Raw genomic sequence first — 15,578 nt, 5'->3', positions numbered from 1 at the left:
AAGAATCAAATGCTTAAATTTATTTATTGCAAAAGATTGAAGGATTTTGCAATTCACTGTTGAAGTTTTATTCTAATTATCTGATTTAATTTTATGTGACATCTATGTATTAAAAAACCGTTATTGCATTTAATTGTATTATTTAAAATCCGGTTTTTCAAGACGTATAGAGGAATCATTATTCCTACGCCACTGCACAGCTAGTATAATTTTTTTTTAGTTAAGTTTATATATGTTTTGTAAATATATATATGGATAAATACAGTATGATTGATATATCCGTTATTACAAGGATACGGGTTCGAGAGTTAATAATACATTTAAAAGGATTTCATATACCGCGGCATTAAGATTATTTGCAAATTTAAAAAATGTTTTTGTATTTTACGAAAGTTCTTTTTCAAACTTGTTTTGACTAGTGTCGTATTTATACAAATAAAGTACAGTAAAAATCCATCGACCAATGTACATTATTGTTAGCTCTTTAAATAGTTTTTTTTTTTGTTGTTGTTGTTTTGTTATGAGATCAGAGAAGTAAATGCGTTCCCTAGATTCGTGCATTATCTTTATAGCGAAGTAAATAATGAGCTACCTTGCAATAGTTTAAATCTATGGTTTGCCAGGAACCATTCACCCTCCGCGCTTTTAAGTAACTATCGGTAAAGAAAGATCGTTAGGACACTAAACTCGCCTGCCACACATCTTACGTTTGATGATAATATCGACGCTTTCAGATCAATATTCGTAGCATTTTCCCTCCACTCGGAATCTGTCCCGCTTTAAGATTCTGATGAAAGCTGGTTTAATAATCACCTACAACATCTATAGGAATTTACGCCTTTAATATAAGTAAATAGAGATTTCTAAATTTTCCGGTAGGGGGCATTGCTTATCTCTTAAGCAGGAAATTGCATTTTAGAGTAGTTTATTTCATTTTAAAATACTAAACGAGCTAATAATGCGTTTGAATTTATTATTATAAATAACAGAAGTAATATTAAAAATCTCCCATAAACAGTGTAATAAACCACTTCTCGTATTTAATTAACAAACCTTGAATTTATATTTCACTTTAACCAAACACCTTCAAAACTACTGAATAATATAAGTTATTAAGTCAAAATGATAATAATTGTGTGATTGCGGAATGATCTGATGATTTTGATTGGTATTCTTTTGGCGGCTCGAGTGTAGTGTTTCGTATATATATGTATTATTGATGGTGAATTTGATTAATATGTTTTTTAGCGATTTATGTTTATTCATTAATAATAATATTTTTTAGCGATTTATGCTTAGTAATAGTAGTTTATTGCTTGCTACCATAAACAGACACTATGTTTCCATAGTGGTTTATTCAGGTAAGTCAATTGAAATTACAAGGGCGATACGCTAGGCCTATTGTCGCTAGTATCGCCATTGTTTCATAACTTGTAATCATAAGCAACTATCTATTTGCTATCGTGACAAGGGAAAGGCATGTTCTGCCCCACAGAACAGACTTTGGGGCCAATCATGGAGGCACCATATGAAGAACTAAATTTCAAAGAACTTCTGGCTATCTTCAAGCATGTAGGCAATCTACTGCACACTAAATGGCCAGGTAAAGTCGTAATTCATCAAATAAAATTGGTTGATTCAGATGACCCTCAACTCTCTGAACTTCTTCCCAGTATCCATCAAGATAGCACCAGCGTAATAGAAACAACTGCTGATGACAATTCCATTGCAGATCACAGCGATTATCAGGAGGTTCGCGTTCGCAAAACTGCAGCCTCTGAACCACCCAAAGTGAATTGAATGGAAGAAGACGGTCCTGATCCGGACTCTCCTACCTCCTCAAAGGAAAATATACCTCCGATTATCTTTTATAGAAAATTATAGAAAAGAAAAAATCGATGTCCCTAAGGACTATAATGTTCAATTTAAAGATTTCATACAGTCAAGCAAAGAATGGATCAGAAAGAAACCTCAAGGTAGTAATCAGAAGTGTCTCGGAAGACGTGTCCGTAGAAGAAGTGGTTGCGGATCTACACCACCAAGACCCACCACCCGTTAATGTCAGTAGAATGACCAAAAAAAGACAAAACTCCAATGCCACTGGTTCTAATTGAGATCAGTCAAGCTCATAAGCACATAATATATGATCTGACATCCATCTGTGGACTAAAAGTTACTATAGAACCACTAAGAAAAAGAGCTTCAACAGGGCAGTGCCACAGATGTCAAAGATTTAGCCATGCCCAGAAGATGTGCAGGGCTAAATTCAGATGTCTAAAATGTGAGGTCGCCCACCCAACAAATACATGCACTAAACCAAAATCTACCCCGGCTAAATGTACCAATTGTGGCAGTCCTCACACTGCCAATTACAAAGGATGAGCTCACAATCCAAGAAATAGAAATTCAGAAGCAGAAACATTTTCTTCCTCACTCAGCACACCTATGTCAGAGACTACTTCACAGTTTCCTAAAGTTCAATATAAAAGGTCAGACGTCCTTTAGACGGAGCCAGAGGTTTCCAAAAGAGTAACTCCGCAACAACAATCTAGGACATATGCGGATGTAACTCGTTCTAAACAGTCATCCCGTGAACAGACAACACCACACACACAAATCTGACAGCTATCATTACCTCTTCTCTCGCAAATATGCTGTTGGATTTTAGCAGATCCAACCCTTCACAAAGCTCTACTAACAGATTTCTAAAGGACACAAAAGCCATTATTTCAGCGTTTACGAATGAATAGTAACAAATTAAAACTAGAATCTCTGGAGATCATTGCGTGGAACGCGAACGGCTTGAGGAGTAAGATTTTAGAACTTCAAACTTTCGTCTAAATGAGACGCACCTAAGACCTTCAGACAACCCCAAAATTTGTGGATACCAACTGTACAGAGCTGATAGACTATCCCACACAGGAGGAGGCACGGCAATTTTCATTAACAATTTCATCTCTCATCACTCCATAAACATCTCTCCTACCACCAACCTCGAGGTCACCGGCATTGAGATTCTCACGAGTTCTGTTGGCAAATTAAAAATCTTCGCAGCATATCATCCTCCACAAAAATCATTACTGTTCTCGGATTTGAACGCCTTATTTGATACTGAAGAGCCTATCATTGTGGCAGGTGATTTAAAAGCCAAGCATTCTACCTGGAATAGCCATTCCACCAACAAAAATGGACAGATACTACAGAACTATGCTGATTTCAACAACCTTCATGTAATAGGTCCTGCTGACCCCACCCATCACAACACTTATGGTCGGGCTGATGTGTTGGACATAGCCATATTGCAGCACATCAGACTCCAATACAATTTAATGACGATTAACAATCTGTCACTAGACCATAACCCAATAAGGTTAAAATTGGGAAACCTTGAAAAATTATCTCCCCCCTCACTCATATTAGTCCTGTTCCCATCATTAAATCAAAAGAGGAAATTGAAACAGCTGTTAAAAATCTAACAGAACAGATTAAAGCAGCCTGTGCAGCAGTCACTACCCCTGCAACTCCCACAAATCCAACCACTTGCCAGAAGATATTATGAATCTGATTAGAGAAAAAAAATATGGCAAGAAAAAGATACCACAATCCCATGGCGTCACAAGACAAACGGATCTTGAACAGGTTCAACTCTGCAGTGAGAGATGCCCTCGCAGCCCATAGAACTCAACTCTGGGAAGAAAAACTGACCTCCATCTGTACTGATAACCACTCCATATGGAATCTCATCCGAAAGATTAAAAACAGAAATAAACCTCTTCCCCCCCCCCCCCTCCAAACATATTCAGGTCTCATCCATACTGATGCTGATAAAGCTGAAGCAATAGCAAATCATCTTGAAAAACAATGCAAATCTGCATACGATCACCTCGATTTTAACCATATATACCAGACTCCAAGATTCAGTACTCCGAATAAATATCCTGCCTGAGGAGCAGTTTGGCTTCCGACAATCGCATAGCATCACGCAACAAATACACAGATTAGTGGAACACATCACCACGGGTTTTAAACGGCGTCAGTGCACTGAGGCTGTTTTCCTTGACATAGCCAGTGCATTTGACAAGGGTTGGCATTATGGTTTGCTATACAAACTGATATCATCTGGTGTACCAATCGGAATCATTCATCTTATAAAGGCATACCTCTACGATAGGCGCATGCAAGTCAGGATGTGTGGGGTAGTCTCGACACAAAAACGCACCTTGACGGGAGTTCCACGAGGATCCTTACTAGCACCGATCCTGTTCTCCTTATACTTGTATAATATACCGCACAACTCATTATCTTCAATTAAAGCTCTATACGCTGATGATACAGCGATATTGGCCAGATCTTTAAAGCCTCACCTAGTCATCAAGAAACTGCAAGAAAACCTAGTGCTAATCGAACAATATTTCTCCAAATGGCGACTCCAAGTGAATCCCCTGAAGAGCGTAGCCGTCCTATTCTCTAGAAGATCAGTGCTTCCTAAAGAAGATATTCTCCTTTTCAACACTAAAATTCCGTGGAAAACTGAGATCAAATATCTTGGTGTAATGTTGGACAGAAAACTGACTTTCAGCTCCCATATCAGGACTCTGTGCAAACACATCAAAAACCATAGCCCAGCTCTACCCACTCATTAACAGAAACAGTAAGCTGAGCACCAGAATCAAAGTTCTCATATACAAACTGATGGTTCGTCCAATACTCATCTACGCTTCACCGGCCTGGAGTCATACTTCAAATACTAATATTCTCAAATTACAACGTATCCAGAATAAATGTCTTAGAATGATCTTGGGCGCCCCGTGGTTCATTCGAACTGTCCAGCTACATCGGGACACAAATGTCCCCTATATTTTCACTTTCATGCAGACTATAGCAATCAAATTCTTCTCAAAGGCATCTGTGCACCCTAAAAAACTGATCCAACTGACTGCAGATTATGACGCAATGGATTATTTCAAACATAAAAGACCTAAAGCCATCCTAAACTTCAACACCGAGGACTAATCTCCTAGCCCACTCAGGGCGAGCAATTAGCTCATAAACTCTCTCCACTCACAGTTTCTCTCAAGATAGCCGGGAATATGAAAAGCTTTTGCTTCACCCCTTATGTCAGTAAAGTTGATAGTTGTATGATTGCCATGTGAGAAGTGAGGATAAAGAGATCATTCAAAGCTTACAGATTTAAGACGGAAAGGAAGAAGGATAAAAAATAAGATGAGTCATAGATAACTTCGTTTTGTTTTTCAAAATACAAAATCCTTACGTTTGTTCTAATCTAATCCATGAATATGCATGTGAGAAATATGAAGTATCTCTGGAAATCGAATTTGTAATTTCTTTCCTCGTTTTTATTATTTTTTTATTAAGTAATTGCGCATTACTGGACATTTCTTTCATTACAGTTTTTAATTTGACTCTTGGCGTTCTTAAAGTAATACTTTATTTTATCTGAATGATTGTTAACGATTGAATATTGGAAAGATATTTTTAAATCAGAACGATGTACAGTATTTGAATAAGAATATAAGTTTAATAACCTTATTTACCAGAATTAATTAGTTATAATTACAAACGTATAAAATAAAACAATCTGTAGTAACAAAATTTTATTTAAAATTAAGTGAAAACCAAACTTTTCATATATAAATTTTAAAAAATCTTAATTAGAATTTTCTCTTTATTTATTTTTCTTTTTTTCAGAGAGAAATGGATGACATTCAACAACGCCCCCTGTCGTTAGTTACAGGAAGCAGTGCTAGCAGTTGTGGTACTCCTAGTGAGAGTGGAGACAGTCGGGAAATAAAATTCACCAAGAAGGAAGGATGTACGCCGACTTCTTGCGCATGCGTAATCCTGGCAGTTCTTTTTGTGTCTTTGGGAGCGGCAGCTGGTGTTTATTTCGGCCGTAAGTTAAGCCTGTATTCTTTAGTGCTCTAAAGCACCACGCCTTTCGAAGTAAGAAAACTATGATGACAAATTGTTCCATAATATAATCCACAATCTCATTGGGACAGTAAATGGATTATTATAATTAATATGTGTGTGTGTGTGTGTGCTGATTAAGTGGCCATTTCGGCTCACATGGGTTATCTTCTAAGAATATGTCTGCGAGATGATTTATGTCCAACGAAAAATCTTTAGTTTATCGCGTACCAGCACAACAATCCTCGCTTCTGGTGATTCTCTATGCTAACAAATAACAGAATGAGTTATTTTCTTCATGACGAAGCTCTGAAACCTCATGAATTAAACGCAGTTTGGTTCTACAAAATGAGTCTATTTTAACATTTTTCCTTCAGTAGCTTTCAACAAGTGAAAGACAAATGTGGTTATTTTCTTTGATACGTTCATACAAAATACATTTGAAGCAAGATACGATAGAATTAACTAGTCCTTATAAGGACTGGCTTAAAGGAGCGAAGCAAGGATGCTTTTCATCTTCCCCATTATCTGTAGAGGAAGGGATAAGGTGTTATTGAGCTATTGAAGCTCTGATCAAGGCAAGAGGGTAACAGCAATAGCCGAGAAGAATTAACTAGTCCTTATCCTTATAAGGACTGGCTTAAAGGGGCGAAGCAAGAATGCTTTTCATCTTCCCCGTTATCTGTAGCGGACAGTGTAGGGATAAGGTGTTATTGAGCTATTAAAGCTCTGATCATGGCAGGAGGGTAACAGCAACAGTCGAACCTCAGTTAAACTTCATTGGTTACAGCATTGCCATATATTACCCTCCAAGGGTATTGGATTGAATGAATCAATCACCGCATCTCACGGTCGAGTGACCCCATTCCATCCAGAATTAACTAGTTTATTAGAGACAGTTCCTTTATTTGTTGCTAAGTGTTACAAAAATGGGTGTATATTATTAAGCAAGAAAACAATCTATACAAATTTATTTCTTTTCACGATTTTTAGTCCATTAAACATATTTTTTTTAAATAATAATATTATATATTTTTCTTTATCGTGTATAAACTCCTCCCTCCGCGTTAAACACACGCTGTTCCATTTATAATAATAACAACACAGTTCTGTGTTGTTATTGTTGTTGTTATGCTTGTGAGAGCTTGAAACCTAACTTTCACCCATAACTATCTACTTTTTCTCAAAGTTACATATAATAATCGCTTCAATAACTTATTGTTGAAAATTCCCTGGGGTAGTACCTGGTCTTGATAGACTCATTAAATTTCAATCAAAGAACCGAGTCTTACAACTGTCGTGATACAATTCCTCACCACACGTAGTCAGTCTTCTCTAAATAGCCTTACTTCTCGTAACATTAATTAAAAACTAGTGAGTAAAGTTGTAAGTCATAATTTAATATTGCTCTAATGAGAGACTTATAAAACAGCAGCGTAACTTTCTTTCTCAGAGACAAATATAGTTTATTTTAATTAAGACTACAGTCTTCTGAGCTTCACTTGTATGTATCCTTGTACTCATTAACTGTTTTTTTTTTTTCAAAATCTGTCCATTTAACTTATATCCACTTAACGTAATTTTCTTACTGAATCGACATACTTGCATTTGTTCACACTGAATTTTAAATTCCTACGATGTTCACCTCATCAAGTCCACCTCATTTTATATCCTCATCAAGGAGAGAAATTTCAATCTTAACATCCGAACCTAAATCATATAGGAATATATTAAATAACAAGAGTCCTACACCAGCACCGAACCCTTGCTCCTATAACCTGACTCTTTGAACACTGCCCTCGAAACACTGTGCCTATAGTCTACCAGTCAATAACTTCCCAACACATAGAGAATCAGCAACTTATCTGGTATATTTTAATCCGTAGGTTCTTATGTGGAACCTTGTTAGAATAGGAGCTTTGATAAATTTCAAATAAATCATCACATCGCAGCCATTACCCTAATATCTTTCCCTTGTCAAAAAAAGTATGTCGGTTTGTGATCATCGATCTCCTCTTAAGAAAAGCATGCTATGTGGTGCTTGTCCAAGTCAACCCTATCAAGAATATCCTGGTTTACTACTTCATTTTGCTTTTACTTTGTCTATAACATCAATATGGCTGAAAGATTTATAATTACCTACTTGAAGTGATGAATTTCCCTTATGAAATCCTTGAAATTATATTCGAAAACATAACAGCAAGTTCATTGGTACATACTTAGTGGCAGCACAATTACAGAACTGTCACCCTATCGTCATATTTCAACCGGATGGAGCTCCTCCTCATTGGTCTCGTATTGTCAATTCCTTTCTCCATGCGTGGGTCCTAAACAGCTGAATGAGCGAAGATGATTTGTTTTTCTCTCCGTGGGGGTATATGAAAGGTGAGGACACAAAAGAACAGAACATTGGTCAGCTAGAACACACATTTGTAGCTGGACTCTCTCTATTCCCCTACATGCTAGACAGTGTGTGTGTGTGTGTGGAGGGAAATTGAACACCGCGTGGGATTTGATCCGTGTTACGAATGATGCACATACTGAGTGTCTGTGACGATGAATCATCACAAACGTCACATTATTTATCTCCCCCCCAATATACCTGGATGCTATGTTCCCATAAATCGTATGGAACTCAGGTATACTTCAGTATTCAATAAATAGTTATTATGCTTCTAATTTGTTTCACTCACGTTGAAACCCATTATTTTAGAAATGATTAGTAGAAAACCACACACACACACACAAATATTTTTCTCTAATAAAATATTGGGGAAAAAATGTATTTTTATTTGTTAATTTTTCTTTTAGTAATATTACTTTTTTTATCTTTTCCTTTTTTCCCTTATGAAAGTATGTTTTATTTTAAAATTAAATGTGTGGTTTATTTTTTTATATGAATTCTACTCAAGAAAGATTCTAAATTTATAATACATTAACATAAATATATAGTACATTAACATCAGTACAGCGGCTTGGATTAGGGATAAATAATTCAGAAACTGTTAAATAACGTAATCTAAACGTCACTTGAAAATTCTGTACCAGAACGGAATGAAATCCAAATAAAATCCAAATTATGCACTCCCTCCAATTTTTTCACTCTCAAAGAAAATTACTAATTATAGCTCTCCTTCAAAAGGAAGTCAGTTTTCAATTTTTATTTAGAACTATTTCTTCAAATGTAGTACAGTCATCATTACTAGCACGTAAGGTAACAAAATATTTCGTGTTTTTTTTTTCTTTCTTGTAAATATTATTTTTCTATAAATTGCTGTATTTCCAACTTTCCTGCAGCCTCAGGGCAGTGATTTTTCCTGGTTGCGACATTGCCTCGTTAATGGCGGAAATAGTTGGAGGCACAGTTGTTTCAATCGTCGAGATATCCAATCTTTTCTAGTGATTTGAGGATTATTGAGAGTAAAGAACGAAAGACATTTACTGAGAAAAACAATAGACAATGGATTTTTTTCCCTACCACTTAAATCACCATGGTCTGTTGTACACTAAGGTTGAAAAAGTATCAGAACACCACAGTTTTAAAATGAATCATATCAAAAAAGAAATGAAACATTTAAAAAAAAATGAAACATACAATAAAAGGTTTTATTATAAAAAGCATATGAATGTCCGCAAAAGATTATTTTACCAAAATCAAACGTAGACAAATGCAGTCATCCGATGGAAATGTTAGGATGCCATGGAACTTTAGGGCGATCTGAAATCCCAGCATTCCGATGCGGTAACAATCAACCAGGAGCTGAAAGAATCTACATAAGCTGAAGTCAGTAGTAAGACCTTACTTAAAGGGCTGCGTAGTCTCGATTTTCAAGGGGAGGTCAACAGCATATAAGCCAAACGTCAAACCATTGACGGTTAACTGCAGAGATTACACTGATGTAAAGAACGTGGATTTCAATGCTCCATAGAACGTTGAAATTCTTGATGCGTGACGAATCACCTTACGCCCTTTTCCCATCGAATGAGTAAATGCGTGCGTGTGTGTGTCAAGAATGCCTAAGGAAAGCCTTAAGCTAGAGTACATCGCCCCAACTTGAAGTTCAGTGTAATGGTCTGTAGTTGTTTCTCTTGATAGGACTCGTTCTGTAGTTCTGGAAGTGTAAATTCACTTTATAATACAATGCTTTATAATGTGGTGCGTGGAACAGATCCGTGTTTCTTTCAGCGTGAAATATATCACATTATTCCCATGATAATTTGAGAAAAATAATGTGGAAAAATTTGACTGGCTTACGCAGACTCTCCCGATCTCAATTCAATAAAACCACAGCTTTGGTTGAACTGGAATTTGATTCAGGTAGAGCCAGCACATCCAACAATGACTAAAAGAGTAGTTGAGGAATAGGCAACCGTGACTTCCTAGCAGTTAAAAATGAAACCACTGAATTTATTATGACTTTGCAGTTATAAGCATTAGTTTTAGAATAAGCTAATAAGATGATGACAGACTAAGCTAGGGATGTACAGTTGGTGGTCAAAATATTACAGACATTTTCCTATGCTAAACTGAATCTAGGAGTAGCATGTGACTAACGCTGCGTGACAAGCACCGACTATAAATAGGATCGCTTATGATAGATATTATTTTGATACTTTGTATTTTTTTGCTTTTTCCTCCGAATAGTAACCCTTCCAGAAGGTAATTTATTCCTATATGCTCCATTGCATACAATGCATATATTACATGTAGCTTCCGTGTGTATGTGCGTGTGTGTGGTTTTTACTACTAGACAGGTGCACTTTCGGGTATACCTAAGCATGGCACAAAAAAAAAAAAAAAACCTCAATAATTACAACGATATATGTTATGGAGTAAACTGGTTTAATAAAGAAATATATCTTACGTAGATTACGTGCTCGAAATGGGAACCTTGTCTTTCAGGTTTTAGTAGCGCATGCGAAGGTTCTCTGTCATTTTGGACAACAAGGGCTAGGACATCTTCTGGACATATCGTGTAATTTTATTCCTTAGTCATCAAGGTTTAAGGAAAGATAGTGGAATACCCATTTCTTCAACATACTCCAAACGAAGGTATCAAGTGATGTGAGATCAGGAGAACGTGAAGGGAATTCTGTAAACCTCGAAATGAGCCTCGGGGGGAAGTGTTCGGATAAATAGACTCCAGAATCACGTGATGTGTGATGGGTTGCTCCTTCCTGTTGGAATACTTGTGCACGCAAGGGAATGTTTCTTGCACGACACATCCTATGCAAATCATGGGTGAACGGAACCAACATTCTCGATGTAGCGTTCGCTACTCAAGGTCACGGTTACACCACCCTCTTTAATAAACTAGGCAGATTATGCCATGACCGGAAACTGCATCCATGCGGTGACCTTCTCGCTGTAAAGAGGTTTCTCTTGGACAAATTCAAGTCTTGAGAAACCAAGAAACCTGTAGGTTGGTTTGCTTACATGACCGCTTAGATGGAAATGCGCTTCGTCCGAGAACCAGACATTATGGAAGAAGGACGGATGTTCATAGACATTGACCAGCACGAGTGCACAGTATTCCCGCAGCGCAGCATAATCCGTTGCTGTTAAATATTGACCCACTTGAATGATGCACGAAAAAGCACCCAGCTCCTTAAGGATTCTCTGTAGTGACCCCTCGGTATCCCAAGTTTTACCGCTGTTCGGCGTTGACTGCGTTTGGAGACTGTAACACTTGCACCAGCACGCCCGTGATATATTCCTTTGTGTTAACAGCTCGTGGTCTACTCCAATGTCTTTATCGCGGCAATCCCTTGAAGATGCTGTTCCTTTTTTAGTCGTTTCCAATTGATTTCATAGACGGGAACCCACTTTGTGGGTTCCGTTCTATGAAATTCGTTCTTTCTTAGGTATTGAACGAATGCGAGTGGTATGATTGCAGTTGTGTTGATACTATATTGGAATATGCTGATTATAGTTGCAGTCATCTGGAAAATAAGATTTATATAGGAAATCACACATAGTTATTTAATTTTATTATTTTTGGCACAGTCAGTTTACACATTCACAGTAGCATTGTCGAAGAAATTTCCACGTTTCGGATTAGAAGCAACTGAACTCCTAACTTCCTGTTTCTGCTTTCCCTCTCAAATCATCATTTGAAATTTTGCAGTTTGTTGATTTAAATTCCAATTCTACATAAACAAAAACAATTAATTTTACGCGCAATTTCTTTCTTCAAAGATAATTATATTTATATTATGCAAATAGTAAAAAGCTGTTAAAAGTTAATAATTATTTTTAAATTAAATTAAATTAAAAATTTCTTGATTTTTAGTTTAACATTTTTATATTTAAAATAAATCAAAATTTTATATAATTTAAGTAACAAATATTAAAATTCCATATTTAAAGTGAACTTTGAATATAATAGCTAGAGATAACAGTCATTGAGAATCAAAACAAAGCTTAAAAGCTAGACTTGACTAGATTTATTTTAATCGAATAAAATGTATAGAAAAATGGTTTATTCCCCTTTAAAAGCTCTTCCCCTTTAAATTTATTAAAGACTTAACAGGTAATATTGCAGCGGCGTTACATTAGTATGTTCAAAATGAATGAAGCGACAGTTAATATCGGAGAAAAGGTGTATATACTTTGTATAGCCTCGAAACAACGTCTTTAGTGCCATAATAATAAATGAAGAAACACCATTATAGGTTTAATACTAGTAGCCAACTATATAAATCTTTTTTTTTTTTTTTCTCATCTGGTTCCCGAATTAGTCGATCTTTGAAGCAAACGAATAGGACATTTTCTTCTACTTGCTTTCTCAGAAACTCAGGTTTTTAATCTTAAATCTCAGAGAAATTTACTATAGACTCCACTCTATTTCAGAGAGCAATACTAGTATTAGTGTTTGGTATCACTAGATGGCGACCGTTGTCTGCTGTACTCTCACCCCGATGTCGTAAGAATCATGGGTAGCCATGAGCTCAGCTAATGGTGAAGACGGGTGGCTACTGATATCCAAAAAACTGGGTAATGCTAAATAAGCTCTGCCTGTTGCATTTTGGGAATAAAAACTTGTTAGACATTTTCTTAAAGTCTATTATGTACATAATTGGAAATGTAAAGAAATTCTCTTATCTAAGTGATCATTTTCATATTTATTAACTGTTTGCTTGGTCACTGTGTTCACCTGGGATGCTAATGGTACACCAGTAATTAATTATTAGATTTTTAATAAATATAAAAAAAAATTAATGAGCCGTTTTCTATCCGTTTATTACATGAAACAATGTTACATGTTAGAGCAATACGAAAGATTGACGAATAGACCATAGCTAGCTATTTCTGCGGCTCCAGTAAAATTCAAGTACCCCCCCCTATATTTTGTTCTCTTTATATTCGCTTCAAATGCAGAATATCTCCTTAATTTTTCATATTTATCTATCGATTATTTATTTAAAGATACAATCAAAAATTAAATAACAAAATGTACTTCTATTACACAGGCCTGCGATGGAAAAGTTGTCTGAGAAGTAATAATTGATTCTTATAGATTTTCAGGTGCTGAGTTCAGAAAAAATAGTAACAAAATTCCAGCATCCACCAAATTTACCCAATTTATAATTTTATCGTATTTGAATTTAAATTCAGCTCATTGGTATTTATTTTCATTCTCCTTTATTTACAGCTAATTAGTTGTATAAGCGCTTTTTTGAAGTGCCTTTTTATGTAATTTTTCGTAAATAAAGAAATTTTTACGAAACTTCTCATTCTTAGGATAGCAGAGGGAGGGAGGGAGGAATGCAGATAAAAGTGCAGGCGGCTACTTTGAATCTGATTCGCCGAGATAATGGATTATCTGTGACAACAGGATGATTTTCCTGTTGTCACAGATTCTTTAGTTGAACTTTAGTCGTTGACTACTAAGGTTATCATATTTCTGAAAGGTGGCATATTTTCTAAGTTAGTGTGAAGATTTAATTTCATGTGTTTGCGGTTTTTTTAATATTTTTATGTAGTGTCGTGTAAGAGTGTTAATGTCATTCGTTAAAATTCCTTTGATTATGTTTTAAGTGGTATTTATAACGGCTTCAAGAGGATGCAAAAATTCACCTAACAAACAGGACACCAAATACCAGTACCTTTTTTGCGAGTGGGTTAGCCGAGATCGAGAGCAGCATTGGATCAAGAAGGAATGGCCAGAAAGAGTCACATCAAAACCTGAAATTAAAAAGGTGTTGCACGAAACTTTTGTTGCTCGGGAAAAAATCCTTTTACCCCCCCCCTCCCCCGTCACATAAAGCTAGGATTGATGAAGCATTTTGTCAAGGCTTTGTCGAAAGAAGGAGAGTGTTTTAAAATTTCCGGGATTATCTACAGCAAAATTGAAACAAGGTATTTTTATCGGTCCGGACATCAGGAAACTTATAAAGGATAAACTGTTTGAAGAAAAAAATGGCAACTGTTGAAAAAGAAGCGTGGAAGGCTTTGAAAGAGGTGGTGACCAAGGAAGTCGGAAATAGGAAGGATCCCAACTATAAAATGTTTCTGGAAGACATGCTACAGAAATTGAAGGATTTGGGATGCTCCATGAGCTTAAAAGTGCACTTTCTCAACTCTCATTTACACTACTTCCCTGAGAATCTGGAAACTGTCAACGAAGAGCCAGGAGAGCGATTCCACCAAGACATCATGGAGATGGAAAATGGAAAGAAGGTATCAGGGCAGGTGGAATGTCAACATGATGGCGGACTATTGCTGAATGTTGCACAGAGACGACCCAGGAAAAGAATTTCATAGAAAAAGTTCAAAAAGAAGCTTTGAAGGAAAAAGAAAAAGACACCCCAACGAAATATAAAGCACGTACTGAAGATTAATCTTTAATTACTTTAATTAAAATTTTTTTCCCAATACGTTCATTCCAAATATGTTTACGGAAAATTTTAAATACTGTTATTTTACTTAATATAATGCGTTTACTATTTTACTGTAATACTGAGATGCATTTCGTGAAAAATCCTTACGTGACAGAGAAAAATGGAAGAGATATTTGAAATCAACGGTCAAAAATAAATCAGAAACAGTTAATAATTTTCAGACAACTTTTCATGATTCGAATTTTGCAGGCCTGTGTTATTTGGATTTTTTAACTTTAGTTTTGTATTAATTGTTACACCTTTGATATTCTGCATCATCTGGGGCGCAAGTCCTGTTCTCTTCGCTCTAGTTACGACACTACATCTTTGCTGTGTGTTCATTGAAAACGTGTATTGTCTAGATGGAGGCCAGCATGCACGACTTCGCAACATTCCTTTGTGATTCTTGAAAGGTGTTCATAATAAATGGAGAATGGAGTTTTACCGATTAAACGTGGTTAGTTCTACTAAAAGGACAACGGTTTCTTTCACCAAACATTCCTTACCCCCCTCCCCTAATAACACAGCCATTCTGTCAACCATTATAACTGTTCATAATAAGAACAAGGCATTCAGGAAAATCCGATATGGTGCTATGACATAAAGACTCCTATTGATTCATAAAATAATCGCATGACCAATAGTGCTACAGTATTGTCTTGGACACAGTATCTGCTTAATGTGGATCACGACAAAAATGATCCAGGAAAGAAGTTTGGGCGAACCTCTAGAACTAGAACTCCACTCTCTCCCTAACTAATATA

General features: G+C 36.2%; 1 protein-coding gene across 1 annotated transcript in view; it reads left to right on the top strand.

The window, feature by feature from the left end:
• LOC150108102 (atrial natriuretic peptide-converting enzyme-like) overlaps positions 1-15,578 on the top strand; it is a 201,985-nt gene that overhangs the window by 120,373 nt on the left and 66,034 nt on the right. Inside the window, exon 2 of the mRNA XM_090415588.1 lies at positions 5,710-5,914. Within this exon, the coding sequence (XP_090271714.1) occupies positions 5,710-5,914 (205 nt within the window). The remainder of the gene's footprint in view (positions 1-5,709; positions 5,915-15,578) is intronic.

The sequence above is a fragment of the Typopeltis vanoorti genome, chromosome 3, assembly GCF_054136105.1.
Source record: "Typopeltis vanoorti isolate ZY-2024b chromosome 3, IOZ_Tvanoo_1.0, whole genome shotgun sequence".
Classification (NCBI taxonomy): Eukaryota; Metazoa; Arthropoda; class Arachnida; order Uropygi; family Thelyphonidae; genus Typopeltis; species Typopeltis vanoorti.
The sequence above is the reverse complement of the archived record's forward strand: the minus strand, read 5'-3'. Positions and strand labels throughout refer to the sequence as shown.